This window comes from Mustela lutreola, chromosome 7, assembly GCF_030435805.1.
Source record: "Mustela lutreola isolate mMusLut2 chromosome 7, mMusLut2.pri, whole genome shotgun sequence".
In the NCBI taxonomy this organism is placed as follows: Eukaryota; Metazoa; Chordata; class Mammalia; order Carnivora; family Mustelidae; genus Mustela; species Mustela lutreola.
The window spans coordinates 149,816,598-149,834,178 of NC_081296.1; the positions used below are offsets into that span (position 1 = coordinate 149,816,598).

The 17,581-nt window shown below is 49.0% G+C and overlaps 1 protein-coding gene across 1 annotated transcript in view; it reads left to right on the top strand.

Moving 5' to 3' along the window:
• DYNC1H1 (dynein cytoplasmic 1 heavy chain 1) overlaps positions 1 to 17,581 on the top strand; it is a 68,712-nt gene that overhangs the window by 12,612 nt on the left and 38,519 nt on the right. Inside the window, exons 5-20 of the mRNA XM_059183140.1 lie at positions 116 to 302; positions 1,623 to 1,894; positions 1,986 to 2,213; positions 3,614 to 4,690; positions 5,375 to 5,554; positions 6,960 to 7,109; positions 9,273 to 9,419; positions 12,126 to 12,266; positions 12,621 to 12,797; positions 12,928 to 13,038; positions 13,122 to 13,241; positions 13,771 to 14,010; positions 16,203 to 16,358; positions 16,493 to 16,606; positions 17,031 to 17,141; positions 17,219 to 17,428. Coding sequence (XP_059039123.1) covers positions 116 to 302; positions 1,623 to 1,894; positions 1,986 to 2,213; positions 3,614 to 4,690; positions 5,375 to 5,554; positions 6,960 to 7,109; positions 9,273 to 9,419; positions 12,126 to 12,266; positions 12,621 to 12,797; positions 12,928 to 13,038; positions 13,122 to 13,241; positions 13,771 to 14,010; positions 16,203 to 16,358; positions 16,493 to 16,606; positions 17,031 to 17,141; positions 17,219 to 17,428 — 3,621 coding nt within the window. The remainder of the gene's footprint in view (positions 1 to 115; positions 303 to 1,622; positions 1,895 to 1,985; positions 2,214 to 3,613; positions 4,691 to 5,374; positions 5,555 to 6,959; positions 7,110 to 9,272; positions 9,420 to 12,125; positions 12,267 to 12,620; positions 12,798 to 12,927; positions 13,039 to 13,121; positions 13,242 to 13,770; positions 14,011 to 16,202; positions 16,359 to 16,492; positions 16,607 to 17,030; positions 17,142 to 17,218; positions 17,429 to 17,581) is intronic.

Here is a 17,581-nt window from a genome sequence, read left to right on the forward strand (position 1 = left end):
ACAGGGAAGGAAATCTACTTGAAATATAAAGATTACATTGTAATGCATTGTCTAGTTAATGATACTTCTCTACCTTTATATAGTGAATGCTCTTAAATATTATCTATCCTTAAAGGTGACCAAACTTGATCGAGACCCTGCCTCAGGAACAGCCTTGCAGGAAATTAGCTTTTGGTTAAACTTGGAACGTGCATTGTACCGCATACAGGAGAAACGAGAGAGCCCAGAAGTTCTCCTTACTCTGGATATCTTGAAACACGGCAAGCGTTTCCATGCCACTGTCAGTTTTGACACTGACACAGGTAAAAACTGGAAGTAGTAATGTGATTGGTAAATTACAGATCTGGCTTTCGTGAGATCTTATGGAGAATGTCAGTGAAAGTTAACATATGGACCACCAGATGACTTTCCCACATGCCTTTCTTCTTCTTCCGACTTTTGAGAACATAAGCCTATTTCTGGGTCCGAGTAGTGAGCCCCAGGAGTGTCCGTCCTGTTTCTCAGTTACTTGGCTCCTCGAGTAGATCGTACTTCTTAATACGAAGTCAAGTGTACTTTTGACAATCCAGACAGGAAGACGGTTGACATTAAGCAGAAGTTATTTGCCCACAGGACTGTAGAAGGAGAGCTGGACGTGCTTTCTCTTCCTCTTGCACCCGCCCGCTTCTCCCCATTCTCTGTCTTCCCCCCTGTGCTGAAAGTGGTCAAGATAGATTCAGTTTTCTGTATGCACAGCAGTGTGCAGTATTAGCACACACTGGGCGCTCCAAGGTTTGGATGACCAGGCATGGTTAGGCATTTCTCTACAGCTCTGCTGGAGCAAGGAACTGGGGCTGCAGTACTCGTCATGTTCTTTTCCTACCCCTCCAAAAAAGGCGTGCCGCCCACATTTTAAATGTCAGTGGAGGTGCCGGGTAGAAATCCTCTAGTTGTGTGGATCACATGATCTGTTACCTGGGCATTCACTAATGCCAGAAGGTAATGCCTTGAAATTTTGTTTCTAAATACCTCTGAAACTTCTATTTCTTTCCTAATACTCTTTTTTTTTCTTTCTTTCTTTCTCTCTCTCTTTCTTTCTCTTTCTTTCTTTTAATCTTCTGCTGGAGGTGTCAGAAGGTAGACTAGACCCAGGTGCTTCTGGGATTCTCTGTCCATAACACACTCCGTTCACACGAGCCATGGGTGTACCACTTACATTTTAGTGTTCCTAAGGATGATAATGTTGTAGTTTTTCTAAACTTAATGTTACTTAAAGAACATTTAGATGATAGAGAAAGCAATGAAATCCTTGGGGCCATCACCCACAGCCTTTGGAGTATGTGTGAGTTGACTGATACTCTTTAAAAAGGAACAAGACCGTCCATTAATTAATAGAGGATCATCCTGTTAATGACATGTTCCTTTTTGTCAAATATCGTAGATAGTTTCTGTGTCACTGACTCTTCTGCAACAACAGAATGTTCCGTGGTGAGGCTGTATTTCAGTTTACTTACCCAGGGTTAAGCTGTAAGCAGTATCCTCTTGGTTGTATTCCTTTTTCCTAATGAAGGTGTGGTAGACCTCTAGCATTATACCTGTGTTACCTCCTATGAAAACCATTAACCGTTTCTCTGTTAACCTAGGTCTAAAACAGGCTTTGGAAACAGTGAATGACTACAATCCTCTGATGAAAGATTTTCCTCTGAATGATTTGCTATCTGCCACTGAGCTGGACAAAATAAGGCAGGCCCTTGTTGCAATCTTCACCCATTTGAGAAAGATCCGAAACACAAAATATCCCATTCAGAGGGCTCTGCGTTTGGTGGAGGCAATTTCAAGAGACTTGAGTTCTCAGTTACTCAAAGTACTGGGCACCAGAAAATTGATGCATGTTGCTTATGAAGAATTTGAAAAAGTAAGTTTTAATATATCAGAAAACCCACCTCAGGGCACGGAGATGAAAACATGCTGTAATAATAAGCTTCCTTTTGTAAATTATATCCTAGGTTATGGTCGCATGCTTTGAAGTCTTTCAGACTTGGGATGATGAATATGAGAAGCTTCAGGTGTTACTGAGAGACATTGTCAAAAGAAAAAGGGAAGAAAATCTGAAGATGGTTTGGCGAATCAACCCAGCTCACAGGAAGCTCCAGGCCCGCCTTGACCAGATGAGAAAGTTTCGACGCCAGCACGAGCAGCTGAGGGCTGTCATTGTCAGGGTCCTGAGGCCACAGGTATGTATCACATTTGTAAAATACGTTCATGGGTTGTTTTTATAACCTGCTTTCTTTTTCTTAGAATGCACACTTCTGTTCTGCGGCAGATGCCTCTCGAGTTCCGTTTGCACCCTTTCACTGTCCCCTTGACAATATGGTGACTCTGTATTTTCACAGTAGATCTTCTCCATCCATTCATCCCTCCTCCAAAAATGCATGGACCCTAGAGCCAGACTTCCTGGGTTTTAATTTAAGATAAATTCCACTGTTTAATGAGCTGTGTGACTTGGACGTGTTTCTTAACCTTTTTCCCAGATGCCTCATTCATAATCACATATGTCAGAGATTTATATAAAAGAATTAAATGACTCCTTTTCTCTGTACATGCTTTTGCTTTTTTTTGTTCTTAATTCACCTTTTGTCTTCATCGGTGATTTTCTTTAAAAAATCCAGTCCAGGGGCGCCTGGGTGGCTCAGTGGGTTAAAGCCTCTGCCTTCGGCTCAGGTCATGATCTCAGGGTCCTGGGATCGAGCCCCACATCGGGCTCTCTGCTTGACAGGGAGCCTGCTTCCGCCTCCCTCTCTGCCTGCTGCTTTGCCTTCTTGTGATCTCTCTGTCAAATAAATAACATCTTTAAAATAAAATAAATATATATACTTTTAAACGTACAATTATAATGTGATGAGGAAGTATTTATTGGTGACAAGGCTGTGGAACCTCCAACTCTGGGTGACTGTTGTGTGTGTTGATAATTGTAGGAAATTCTAGATTTTAGTTAGGGGTTAGTGAAAGTAATAATGATGATCTCTGCCAAACAAGTTCCCAAGACATCTGGGAACCCAGATCAAGGCCCCTGCCCAGCTTTGTAATCCTGCGGGAGTGTGGGCAGGAGACATGTGGGGAAGTCTGACACTTCCTGAGCCAATGCCCGTGCCCTGCGCTGCTCCCCAGTGCTTCAGGGAGCTGAAGGGGGGAGTTCTTCCCTGTTGCTGTAGCCTTTCTCTGTCCCTCCGCTGTGGGACTTACCCACGGATTATAATTCAAGTTTTAAACATCGAAAAGGAAGGCTATTTACATTGGATGCTGTTTATATGTGGCGCTCTTGTGACTTACTGAGCTTTCCAATGCATTTTAATTGTAGACAAAACTTTGAAGAGGCAAGTACCCAAAACCCAGGTTTTAACATGTTATTTTAGCTTAAGAACTGAAACTGCATTGTCAGAAGAGCTTTACACAGGAAGTTAGAACATACTGTGTCATACTCCTCACAGCTCTGTTGCACTCTGGTTATAAAACACTTGGCCAAAAGTTAGGAACACACAGCCAGGACCGGCTGTGTTGTGTGGTGTGTGCTCCTGGTGTACAGTCAACAACAGTCTTTGTGCGATCAACTTTGTCACAAATCCTCCTCTTTCAGGTCACAGCAGTTGCCCAGCAGAACCAGGGAGAAGTCCCCGAGCCTCAGGACATGAAAGTAGCAGAGGTCCTCTTCGACGCGGCCGATGCTAATGCGATTGAGGAGGTCAACCTTGCGTACGAGAACGTCAAGGAAGTGGACGGTCTGGATGTCTCCAAAGAAGGCACGGAAGCTTGGGAGGCTGCCATGAAGAGATACGATGAGCGAATCGACAGGGTAGAGACCCGGATCACTGCTCGCCTTAGGGATCAGCTCGGCACAGCCAAGAATGCAAACGAGATGTTCAGGATTTTCTCCAGGTTCAACGCGCTCTTCGTCAGGCCTCACATCCGTGGGGCCATCCGTGAGTACCAGACCCAGCTCATCCAGCGTGTGAAAGATGACATCGAGTCTCTCCATGACAAGTTCAAGGTCCAGTACCCACAGAGTCAGGCGTGTAAGATGAGCCACGTGCGCGACCTGCCCCCCGTGTCGGGCTCCATCATCTGGGCCAAGCAGATCGACCGCCAGCTGAGCGCCTACATGAAGCGTGTGGAAGACGTTCTGGGCAAGGGCTGGGAGAACCACGTGGAGGGCCAGAAGCTGAAGCAGGACGGGGACAGCTTCCGCATGAAGCTCAACACTCAGGAGATCTTCGACGACTGGGCCCGGAAGGTGCAGCAGCGCAACCTCGGCGTCTCGGGGCGCATCTTCACCATCGAGAGCACTCGCGTCCGAGGCCGAACCGGAAACGTCCTGAAGCTGAAAGTTAACTTCCTTCCAGAGATCATCACGCTTTCCAAAGAAGTTCGAAACCTCAAGTGGCTTGGTTTCCGAGTCCCACTGGCGATCGTGAACAAGGCTCACCAAGCAAACCAGCTGTACCCGTTTGCCATCTCGCTGATCGAGAGCGTGCGCACCTATGAGCGGACCTGTGAGAAGGTGGAGGAGCGGAACACCATTTCCCTTCTGGTGGCCGGCTTGAAAAAGGAGGTGCAGGCTCTGATCGCGGAGGGCATTGCACTGGTGTGGGAATCCTACAAACTCGACCCGTACGTGCAGCGCTTAGCGGAGACTGTCTTCAACTTCCAAGAAAAGGTGTGTTGTAATTTACTGCCCCCCCGCCCTGCAGGGTCCCGGGAATGAACTAAATGCAGTAACGTCACTCCCATGAACGCAGTAGTTCTCCCGTGGGAGCCTTCCTCATGGGGAGAGCACTGGGCCATGTGAGCTGAAGGGGAGAAGCAGCCCTTTTACTTGCTGGGCTGTGTGATGGTGGTGGGGCTCTGGGAAGACCATTAAGTAACAGCCTGAGTTTAGAAACCAGTGGGGAGGGGAAGGACGTGAGAGTCTGACCAAGTGACATGAGAGCTTTATTACTGATGCAGCTGCACGGACGACAGGGCTCTGCAGTCGTGGCCCTTGCTGTCGGTCCACTCCAGACCCACTCCTTTCCCAGACCCTAGTGCGCCTGGGCAGTTGTAAGCCTCCTGGCTCTGAGCCTGCTGCTGGGAGGCAGGTCCGAGCCAGGGTGTGCATCTAGTGCTCATGCCAGTGCTTAGCGAGAGAAGGCACGGAGCAGGCCCGTCAGATTCCTGTACCCAGACTGCTCAGAGGTCCCCCTTCCCTCCTGAGAATATAGGAGTGAGGACCCCTGGGTAAATGGGATTGGCTATTCCTGGAAGAACTCCTTTGCCTTAAATATATATCAATTGAGAAATACACATAAAAGTAAAGGGATATGTGAATGGAATTTTAAATATTCGATGCGCCTTCCCTTAGGTGGATGACCTGCTGATCATTGAAGAAAAAATAGACCTGGAGGTCCGCTCGCTGGAGACTTGCCTGTACGACCACAAGACCTTCTCCGAGATCTTGAACAGAGTCCAGAAGGCCGTGGATGACTTGAATCTGCACTCCTACTCCAACTTGCCCATCTGGGTCAACAAGCTTGACATGGAGGTGCGGGATGGCTGGTTACGGCACTTTTTGGTCGTTTACTTTCAGCCCGATTTTATATGCTTACTAGTTTTTCCCTGAAAAGCATTTTCCCATAGAAGTTACCAGCAGTAGTCCCGTTCCTTCTCAGGAAATCCCGTTTAGCTAAGGGTGGCGCTGAGCTGTGGAACTAGCAACGCTCCTGTCCGATCCAGGTTGGAGGTGGTCAGGTGGGGGGGTCTCTTCATCTTCTGAATACATGACAGCCTCCGGCCTGCCTTCCCTGCACACCCAGTAACGTAGGGGTTCTCCCGGGCCCTCGTCTCCAGGCATCCTTCTCTGACACGCTGCCCCTTCTCCACCACCCAGTTTAAAAAGAAATGCCTAGGGGTGCCTGGCTGGCTCAGTTGGTAGTCCACGAGACTTTAGACCTCTGGGTCATGAGTTCAGGGCCCATGTTGGGCCAAGAGCTTAATTAAAAAAGAAAAGAAATGCCTTCCTTAATTAAAAAAAAGAAATGCCTAGCAACCAGATATGTCTTACTCCTGGTGTAGAGGAGCGGGGCTCCCCCTTACAGAAGTATGTGGAGAGAGGGAAGTACTTGTGTGCAGCTGTGCATGTGTTTAAAACATATTTACCACCCACGTGGCTTTCTCGTTGGCGGGTGTCAGCATCTGTGGAGAGCTACTCAGTGGGCAGCTCTGAAGTACCTTAGTTATCCATTTAGGGAGAAAGGAAGAGAAAACCTGTGACCCACAAAGGTACAGCGTATCCACACACAGAGCACTCCCAGGGAAATTTCACAAAGCCCACTCTCCGAATCTACTGGAAGTCTCGTGCTTTGCCACTGCAGCCTTGACAGCATTCCCAGGAGGGACAGACTGCACAAAGATACACAGATGTCCCCTTCATGGAACGTTCACTTGTATCATTCCATATCAGAAGACTTTTTTCTTTACTTGTTAAAAGAGAATGGGCGCCTGTGTCTGCTGACAGATGTTACTTGGTCTTACCTGGTCATGGTTCTGCAGTACGTACAAACACAGAACCACCATGTCGCATACCTCAAGCTAATGTTATACATCAGGCTTATTCTCCAGACTGTAGATTATTAGTTTTATCTCTGAGACTACCAGGACAACACTTTTGTTTTGTAAATTTTCTAGTGAGTTGAGCAAACAGCAAGACCTTGACTGCATCTAGGTTCATCTCCTTGTCCCTTACAAGTCAGAGGGTTGGTGATTGGGTTAGCGCCCAGATGGAGGTCGTATTCTCTGAGGCTGGGAGAGAGACCTAGTGAGGTGGGGATCCAGAGTAAGATGAAGGGTGGGGTTGTTGTGCTTGGCCTGAAGCATTAGCTTCCTACCTGACGTGCTCGTTAAGCTACCTTTTGGAAGAACACTGGTCTTTCATCCTGCTTTCTCTGTAGATTGAAAGAATATTGGGCGTGCGCCTACAAGCTGGCCTGAGAGCTTGGACCCAGGTGCTGCTCGGACAAGCTGAAGATAAGGCAGAAGTTGACATGGACACAGACGCACCTCAAGTTAGTCACAAGCCTGGCGGAGAGCCGAAGATTAAAGTGAGTATTTCCCGTAGCATCCAGTTTGCTGGTCAATCAAACAAAGGGTGCTTCCCTGGAAAAGTACCAATGAGAAAGTCACTTAACAGTGAAGAAACCTAACAGACACCCCTCAGCCAGGGGACCAAAGTTGGCGTCACCAGAGCTGTCTCGTGCTCATTGTTTTACCCCAGCAGTGTGTGCGACGTGGTGACATGGCCGCTTTCCCCTTGGTCTTTGTCCTCACAGCTCCCAGACTTATTCTGACCGTGAGAAAAGAGTGTCAGGGTCCTGACAGACCAGGAGAAACTGAGAACATGTCAGAGGTTGGAAGGGATTAAGGAACTGTGACTACTGTGCATGCTGTGGGGGACCTGGGAAATCTGACTGAAGTCAGTATTTTAGTTAGTAGTGTTGTGTCAGTGTCGACTTGTTTGGTAGTTGTACTATGGTAGATGGCAACATTAACAGGAGCTGGTAAAGGGTATATAAAATCTCTTCGTATTTTCTTTGCAACTTTTCTGTAAGTCTAAAATAATTAGAAAATTGGAAGTTTTTTAAAAGTGGGAAATCGTATTTTTATTTATTTTATTTTTAGATTTTATTTTATTTATTTGAGAGAGAGAGAAAGAGCACAAGAGGAGCACAGAGGGAGAAGCAAACTCCACGGAACTGGGAGCCCATGCTGGACTTGATCCCGGGACTCTGGGATCATGACCTGAGCCAAAGGCAGTCACTTAACTGACTGAGCCACCCAGGTGCCCCATGAGAGTGGGAAATTTTAGAAAAAATCTACACGGGATAAAACAGTCTCTGCTTTCTAAGCATACGTGCAAGAAATCATTTCAAGAACCCAGTATAATCTGTACAAGGAGAAGTTTAGACCGATACTAAAATGTCACTTTTCACAAAATCTCAGCATCTCGTGGAAGAATGACTAGCACAGTGGTCACCACTCTGGACAGCAGTCCTTGTCTCCAAGCCACCAATTTCCCATTTGAGTGAAGAGACCAGCTGAGGCCAGCAGGCCTTCTAGAAAATTGTGTTAGTTCAGGCTGTGCAAATAGATCGTGTCTGCTAGTGTGGGCGTTGGTTACAAACGTGTCTGCCGCATAGTAGTTCAGTAAGCCATGCATTTGCCTTACATAGTTCGTGTTAAATTTACCCCCAAAAGTCTCAGAAAACAGAAGCCTAAAGGAACAGAAGGTAGAAACTTTGATGTAGGAGAAACAATTGGCTGTTTTTTGTTTCCCCAGGTGTTACCTTCTCTTTTTTTCTCTTAATGCTTGAAAAGTGTTTTCACTGTGAAATAATACATATATTTATCCTGAGAGCCTACTTTTTAAAATACAGAGATGCAAAAAAGCAAATGAGTATGTCTAAGCTAGAGCAGTTATCTCATGGAAATGGGGTCGGAATTCCTGCTTAGCTTAAAGCAGACACTGGCAGGCGGCATGGCCTCACCTTGGCCTATAAACCTGCCTCCGGGCAGCGCGTGTCTGACAGCTCGTGCCAGCCTCGGTCCCGGCATCGGTGGCACAGGGTTCTCGGATCCCGGGGTCGCTGTGTCGGAGATCAGCCAGCACATTCAGTCAGACGGTGCTCCATTCCGCGGTGTTACATATTCACCGAGGTACAGGGGACCCAGGAGGAGCCTTAGCAGTGCCTGCCCCCTGACTCTTTATGGTCCTCTAGAGAGGTGCGAAATACACAAGGCCACGTTCTCTAATCAGGTAATACATTCATGGTTCAGACTGGAGTAGGTTAATAAAATTTAGAGTGTGAAAGTGTTGTGTGTCAAAACTATTTTTTTTACTTAAAAAGCATTTATATCAAGAACATTTCTCTGAAATGATTCTAATGCTTTGTACAATCAGAAAAAAAAAGCTATAATTTGTATACTTTATACCCACTTTCAAATTTCAGGATTCGTAGCACCTGATTTTCCTTGAGGTGATTACTGAGCGACAGTGACACACACATGTGTTCAGTACCATTTAATTGAAAATGGCTCCTGGAGACATTCACCAGTTTATTAGTATGTTAGAATCACACCTGCGTAATAGGTTTTTAACCACAAAACGATCACATACCTCACTAATACTGACTCTGACATCACAAATGCATAAAAGCCAGTTTACTGAAACCGATTGCTGAGTGAGAAATGAAATCTTTGTCTTACAGAATGTTGTTCACGAGCTAAGAATAACCAATCAGGTCATCTACTTGAATCCGCCGATCGAAGAGTGCAGGTACAAGCTGTATCAGGAAATGTTTGCCTGGAAGATGGTTGTGCTGTCTCTTCCCCGGATCCAGAGTCAGAGGTACCAGGTGAGCCTTCCCGGCACCCTCACCATGACCCCTCGGACCGGGCCCCCCCAGGGCTCTGTGGCACCACCGCTCCGTCATGCCTCTTTAAATTCTGCTGCTGTCTGTCTTCTCAGTCTGCACACTTGGGGTCCAGCACTCCAAGGGAAAGCAGAGGAGGCTTGTGTGAGCTGACAGTTTTCCTGGGCTGCCTTTCCGAATAGTTGCCTCTGCAATTCCGATCTCGGTAGTCTCGTAGAAGTTCCCTCCGTGAACTTCTCTGGGAATTTTAATTCTGGTTCCTCCCCACCCCCACTTACTATAGAGGTTTTCAGATACACGTGAAACTAGGAGTCTCGTGAACTCACACCAGCCTGCTTTGTCTATTATCATGTGGTCAATTTAAATTTTGATCCCTCTCCGTCCATCAGATTATTTCAAAACAGATCCTAGATACACTCTTAATAATGTGCTTCTGGAGCAAAAGGAAAACCCAAAAGACTAGGTAGTCCTTGGTCTCTAAGTAGTATTACTTCACATAAGCAGATCTCCACAGCCTGTGACTCCAGCTCTTCTAGAAACTGTTAGCTTTGGACCAGACACAACATGGGCTGAGTCCTTAGAATTTTTTGCTGTAGCAACCACCTATAAACTCACAGTCCTGATAGTGATGAGCCCAAACTTGGCAGTGACCAGCTAATCGGGACCCAACTGTGAATACTGGTTCCTTCTGCTCTGGGCAGTCTGTACAGACTGCAGGATATTTCTTGTCACGTCCTGTTTTTAGCCAGCCATGCTGTTCGTCTCCACATGTGACGGAAGTGAAACCCCCCCCTCTTCCGCTGGGTCCCATGCCCTTGTCTGTGGCTCAGTCTCCTGAATAAGCCTGACCCCTGTCACCCTCTAGCCATCTTACTTCTTGGTTCTCTTGGTAAAAACATAGAGGACTTGTCTACACACCTGCTCCAGGTCCCTCCTGCTCAGACGTGAGGGTCCCCGGTCTTTCCCTGTCACTGTGGCCGGCTTCTCAGCCCGGAGAAGTGGCAGTGGCAGGCCGTGACGGGTGCGCACCCCCTCCTGCCGGGTATGCTTGTTCCTCTGTCCTGCTTTTCCTCCCACTCACGGGCCAGTCTCCTCTGCTGGCTCCTCTTTGGCTCTCCTCCTTCAGCCTCTACCTCTCTCTGTGTGCTGCCCACCACAGAACTCTGTCCCACACAGTCCACTCACTGAGTGCTGGCCATGCGTAACAACTCCGTTCTCACATCTCTAGCCCAGCCTTTGTCTTGACCTCCAGACCCATCTCTCCTGCTGGCTCCCGGGCGTCCCCACCAGACTGATGGGTGCCACACACTGAGCGCACCTCCGACCCCTCCCTCAGACTTGCCCCCACGCCCAGTCTTTCCTTTCCCCGCCTTCAGCCCACTCAGGCCCAAGTCAGGGTGTCACCCTGGCCGCTCACTGTCTCTGTCTTCAAAATCAATCTTGATCTGGGCGCCTGGGTGGCTCAGTGGGTTAAGCCGCTGCCTTCGGCTCAGGTCATGATCTCAGGCTCCTGGGATCGAGTCCCACATCGGGCTCTCTGCTCAAAGCAGGGAGCCTGCTTCCTCCTCTCTCTCTGCCTGCCTCTCTGCCTACTTGTGATCTCTCTCTGTCAAATAAATAAATAAAAATCTTTAAAAAAAAAAAAAAAAAATCAATCTTGATCTTTTTTGCCCACATCCACTGATACCACCAGTCCAAGGTACTGTCCCCCCTCCCTGGGGTTCTTCAGGTTCCCCCTGACAGATCTTTGTGTTTGCTTTTGCCGCCCTAAAACCTATTTTCAACACAGCAGCAGTGTAAGACTTAGATTTCATGTCAGTCCTGACACTGGTCTTCCCAGTGCCCCCGATGGCTTCCCGTGCCACCCCACATGAAAGCCACGTCCCATGGCAGAGCTCTGGGCCCCACCTAATAGGCTGCTTGCGGCCTCTCTGACTTGAGCGCCTGCATCCCACTCACTGACACTGCCCCGGCCACACTGGCCTCTCACTCTCCTCAGACAGGCTCTTGCCCCTAGACCTTTGCACTTGCTGACCTCTGCTTGGAACCAATGGTAGCGACGTGCAGACATAGCACACTCCCTCCCCCAGTCCTGTTCTGTGGGGCCTTCCCTGACCTCCCCCACCCCATACTCCAAGCCTTCCTCTCTCCTGCTTTGTCTCCAGAGCGCTGCTCACCCGCTAATGTTCTGTATAGTTTGCTTTTCCCTGTCTCTCCTCCACGGAGTACAAGTCTGTGTGAGCAGAGATTTTTGTCTGGCTCTTTCTCGTGCCTGGAACAGTGCCTGGCACATAGCCAGGGCTCTGCTCATTGAAGCGATGGCTGGTCATCACTTCCATCATCCAGGCTGCTGTAACTGTGCAGTCATGGTCATCTTAGTCCTTAGACCTCACCTTTGGTGTTCCACTGCCACGGAGAGGCTCTGCTCCCAGGGCTCGGAGAGCTCTGTAACTGCTTTTACGTAGTGACGCCGCATACTCTAGCTTGTGGTTGGTCTGATGTTCCCTTTATTGGCTGATGAGTGAAGTACAAGTAGGCCTCTGATTTCTTGTGGCTGGGGTAAAGGGACATTAAATGCCAGTTTTGTAGCAGGCTATTCCCTGCAGTTCATTTGAATTCAGTGAAAGGGGCTCTGAGATGAGCATTTTGTATATGCTGTTTGTGCTCCTTCCGCCTCTGCTTCCTTAGGTGGGCGTACATTATGAGCTGACTGAAGAAGAGAAATTCTACCGGAATGCTCTAACACGGATGCCTGATGGCCCTGTTGCCTTAGAGGAGTCCTACTCTGCGGTCATGGGTATCGTGACTGAGGTCGAGCAGTACGTCAAGGTGAGAAGCTCCCAGTGTCATTCATATCTTGCTGTAGAGTCTTTCTTAATGTAGTGCGTATGCTGTCTAATAAAGGTGGGAGCTAAAATCTGTGCACTGTGTATACCATGTGATACACTAGATAACGCTCACTTTAAGCAGTCAGCAGTAGAGCAAATCTTACAGTCTATTAACTTGCATTTCAGAGAACAGTGAATTTTATTCTCTTTTAATATGAAAATTCTGAGAGCTTGAAGTGAATTTTTCTAGCAGTGTTGAAAGTGAGTCTTTTTAGTGAAATATGAACATCCTATGCACGAGTGGCCTACACAGTGAGAGGCCGGCTGTGGGCTTGACCGTGCCCTTCGTCTGCAGGTCTGGCTTCAGTATCAGTGCCTGTGGGACATGCAGGCTGAGAACATCTACAACAGACTTGGGGAAGATCTCAACAAATGGCAGGCTCTCCTGGTTCAGATAAGGAAGGCCAGAGGCACTTTCGACAACGCAGAAACCAAGAAAGAGTTTGGACCAGTGGTTATAGATTATGGCAAGGTGAGCTCTGCTGTCTTGTCACAAGGGGTGGAGGTGGCTGGCTCTCAAGGCAGCGTCTGGTGTGGGATGGGGATGCAGCGGAAGCCTGAAGGAGCTGATGGCCTGTTGTCGGGGGCTCATTCACCTGCAGGTTCAATCTAAGGTGAACTTGAAGTACGACTCTTGGCATAAGGAGGTTCTCAGCAAATTTGGGCAGATGCTTGGATCAAACATGACGGAATTCCACTCCCAGATCTCCAAGGTGAGGAAGCAAGATTCTGGCAGCAGGACGAGTCTGCTGGTGACCTGGGCCCCGCATTACCCTTCTGTGTTCTCTCCAAACAGTCACGCCAGGAGCTGGAGCAGCACTCGGTGGACACGGCCAGCACCTCCGACGCAGTGACCTTCATCACCTACGTGCAGTCTTTGAAACGGAAGATCAAACAGTTTGAGAAACAAGTTGAGGTGAGCTCTGGAAACAGTTCAGAGTCTCAGCATCGGCCCGGGAGGTGCTTGGCGTTAGGTCCGCACAGTCCGCAAGCCACCAGCTTGACCCTCCTGCTGAGCTGGTTTAAACGTGGATCCTGGCGTCCCAGGGTCTGCATTTTAAACAGCTCTGCAGGTGACTTCGAAGCACGTGGAGGTTTGCGAACCACTCTGTCTTGCCTTTTAAATCTTGGACGTTAGTTGTTGATCTTTGAGTCACACACGCATTGGTTTTTCTACCTCGGAAGGAGGGGGGGATGCGCCTCAGCAGCGCGCCTTCTGTCCTCTCAGGGCCACTTGGGCGCAGCAGGCGTGGGGTGTCCCAGCTGCCACGGGCCTGGGCCGTGCTGCTTCCTGGGCGCCGCACTCCCCGGGCAGGTTTCTGGACAAGAGCGAACATACTGATGTTCTGTATTCTAGAGCGGCAGGGTGTCTTCCTTTTACATGGGAATCTGATGACGGTTTCTATTGTGAAAGAAAAAAAAAACCTGTGTTTTTCACCTCAAAGCTCTACCGCAATGGCCAACGCTTGCTGGAAAAGCAAAGGTTCCAGTTCCCACCCTCCTGGCTCTACATCGACAACATTGAGGGCGAGTGGGGGGCCTTTAACGACATCATGCGGCGGAAGGACTCTGCCATCCAGCAGCAGGTGGCGAACCTGCAGATGAAGATTGTGCAGGAGGACCGGGCGGTGGAGAGCCGCACCACAGACCTGCTGGCTGACTGGGAGAAAACCAAGCCCGTCACGGTGAGCCCCGCCTGCCACGCCCCAGCCCCAAGGCGACCCCCACTGCGAATCCCTGTCCTTTCTCCCACGCCGAAGGCTTTGCTCTGACTTAGCAGTCCCGGGATGAGGACTTAACCTTTTTAATATATATATTTTTTAATCTTACTTATTTATTTGGTAGACAGAGATCACAAGTAGGCAGAGAGAGGAAGGGAAGCAGGCTCCCTGCTGAGCAGAGAGCCCGATGCGGGGCTTGATCCCAGGACCCTGAGATCATGACCTGTGCCGAAGGCAGAGGCTTAACCCACTGAGCCCCCCAAGGCGCCCCAAGGACTTACCTTTTTGTAACTTAAACAGCACTTACCAACTTAGAGCTCATTTTACGTAGAAGCCCTTGTGACGATCATTTAAGTCAGCAGGTGGTTTTAAAAATTTAAGGTTTTCTGTTCTAAGTTATTCTCTTACTTAGGCACACTCAGAAATTAGAATTGAATTTCTCGCAGGCACAGGCCGAGCCTCACGTTGGCATGTGCTGTGGGAGGCAGGTCCTGCCATCCTTGTTGTCATCGTTGCTTCTGTACCGGGACCTGCCCCTTCAGTCCTCTTGGTTCATTCAGATATTTACTGAGCACCAAGTGTGTTCAGGTGCTGGGGATAGAGCAGTGACCAGGAGGGGCACAGCAGTGGGAGAGGCAGGTGAAAACGAGCACGGAAGACGTGTATTTGAGTCAGATGGGGATTGGTGCCATGGGGAGGGGCCCAGGCGGACGAGGAGTGTCGGTGGTATGCTGCCTTACAGGGATGGTGGTGTTTGCGGGGAGACCTGCGGGAGGAAGGAGGGCTGGCAAGTCGTGCAGTGGCGGGGGCGGTCCTTAGAGGCGACGGTGTGTGCAGGGCTCAAGCAAGTACAGAACCGCGTACCTGGTTTCCTGGGGGAGTTCAGTCTGATTTGTTTGGACATGAAAGCAGGAGCATGGACGGGAGGAGAGGGGGTGGACAGGTAGGACACTCCAAGTGTTAACATGGTGCTCTGGTTTGGGGTGTAGCAGTTCCGCAGCAGGCCTGGCAACAGATCTGGCCTCCCACCTACTCAGCAGAGCTCCGTCCTGCCTCAGCCCTGCCTGTGCTCTTGGACCCGGAGGTCCTACTTTGTGCTTAATTCTGGTTCGAGGGCTGCTGTTCTAAGAAGCCCTTTGCTTTCACAAATGCCAGAACTGTAACTTTGCAGAATGCTGGCTCTAGCGGGGGAGTGAGTATTTCTCAGTAGGCAAGATTCTGATCACCAGAATTTGAATATTGTTTATTGCTATTTTTTGCTAGTAATGTGTTACAGTTTAATTTTTTTATGTTTTATCTAGTCATTTTCAAGTTATTGAGGAGTCAGCAAATCATAGTTTAAATTCTCAACTAGAGGCCATTTCACTGAGGACCACTTGATTTCTTGTCCTTCTCTTGGTAACTGATGCAGTGGCTGTGTGCCCCGGGGAGAGCATGGCTGGCAGCCTTCCCCGCCTCCCCGAGAGCCCCGTACCCTCAGATCAGGAGAGGCCTGCTCCCGGCCCCAGTCTGTTCTGACTCTTCTCTTCCTGCCTTCCCAGGCGCTTAGTGAGATGGTGGCTAAATGGAGTGGTACTCCACCTTCTTGTTTCTTGTTTCTTTTATTTTTTCTTTTTGTAAGACTTTTTTTTTCTTATTTGACTGAGAGATCATAAGTAGGCAGAGAGGCAGGCAGAGGGGTGGTGGGGAAGCAGGGTCCCTGCTGAGCAGAGAGCCTGACTCGGGGCTCAATCCCAGGATCCTGAGACCATGACCCAAGCCGAAGGCAGTGGCTTAACCCACTGAGTCACTCAGGCGCCCCCTTTTTTCTTTTTTTTTTAAATGCATGTTGATTCAAGTCATCTCTGGACCCATCACAGGGCTCGAACTCACGACCCGGAAATCAAGCATCACATGCTCTTCCAACTGAGCCAGTGAGGCACATCAGTGCTCTACCTTTCTTATTCATGCTTTGTTTATGTCAAATAGGAGTAAAAGTTACATTCGTTAACATAGACGGATCATAAGCATATATCTTGCTGAAGAGGTACATACACAGAGACATGTTTAAGGAACCACAAGTTTCCAGACTCACCGCAGGCTCTCCGCACCGTTTCAGAGCCCAAGTAGGCATCTGTCTTGAGACTTAGCTCTGCAATTCTGCACTTTGCTTGCAGGGCAATCTTCGCCCGGAGGAGGCGCTTCAGGCTCTTACCATATATGAAGGAAAGTTCGGCAGGCTGAAGGATGACCGGGAGAAGTGCGCCAAGGCCAAGGAGGCGCTAGAACTGACAGATACGGGACTTCTCAGCGGCAGTGAAGAGCGCGTCCAGGTACGGACCGCAGGCGGTAGGGGTGGGGCTCCTCATCCTCGCTCTGCCCTTGACCGGGACCTTCTCAAGGGCCCTGCCAGATCTGCAGTGGTTCCTACATCCAGAGGCTCACTGCTGCGCTGTCGCCATCACAGGTGGCCTTAGAGGAACTACAGGATCTCAAAGGCGTTTGGTCAGAACTTTCCAAGGTCTGGGAGCAGATTGATCAGATGAAGGAGCAGCCGTGGGTCTCCGTCCAGCCTCGAAAGGTATACCTAGTCCTAGCCGCTGTGGTGTGCCCTTGTGTGTGGTGAGTTGTAGGCTTGGCTTAGAAGCTTTGCCCACCTGTCGTGAGTTTACAAAGTGTCACAGGGTGGTCGTTTACAGATTTCGTCTGGATCGATGGAAAATGTGCTTCGAAACCAGGAGGTTTTTTTTTAATTACTTAATTTATTTGAGATGGAGCAGGGGAGGGGCAGAGGGAAAGGGAGAAGGAGAGAAGCAGACTCCCTGCTCAGTGCAGAGCCTGGCGCGGGGCTCTATCTCCTAACCCTGACACACTGACCTGAGCCAAAGTCAAGAGTTAGACGCTTAACCAACTACTGCACCCAGCACCCCTTAAAAGCATTTTATAAGATACTCGCCGTTTAAAGAACGTGCTGGCAAACTAAATACCACCTTTTCTCTCCACAGCTTCGACAAAATTTAGACGGCCTCCTGAACCAGCTGAAAAACTTCCCCGCACGATTACGGCAGTACGCATCCTATGAGTTTGTCCAGAGGCTTCTGAAGGGTTACTTGAAGGTAGTGAGTCAGGGCTGGGGTCCCGGGCGTCCACTAGGAGCACGGCCGCACAGGTGATCCACTGACTCTCTCCGCAGATAAACATGCTGGTGATTGAGCTGAAATCCGAGGCACTCAAAGATCGCCATTGGAAGCAGCTGATGAAAAGGCTTCATGTTAATTGGGTTGTTTCTGAGCTAACCCTTGGCCAGATCTGGGATGTTGACTTGCAGAAAAATGAAGCTATTGTCAAGGACGTGCTGCTTGTGGCACAAGGGGAGATGGCTTTGGAAGAATTTTTGAAGCAGGTAAATAACAGACCGGTAGCCACTTTTATGTCACGTTTCTAGCTGTGATGTAGGTTTGGGCTGTGTAAGAACAGCTGCCTCTGCGGTCTGTTTGACCCCTGACACCTGCTTGCTTGTGCGGCTGGTGAATGCCCACTTATCAATAACATCCCT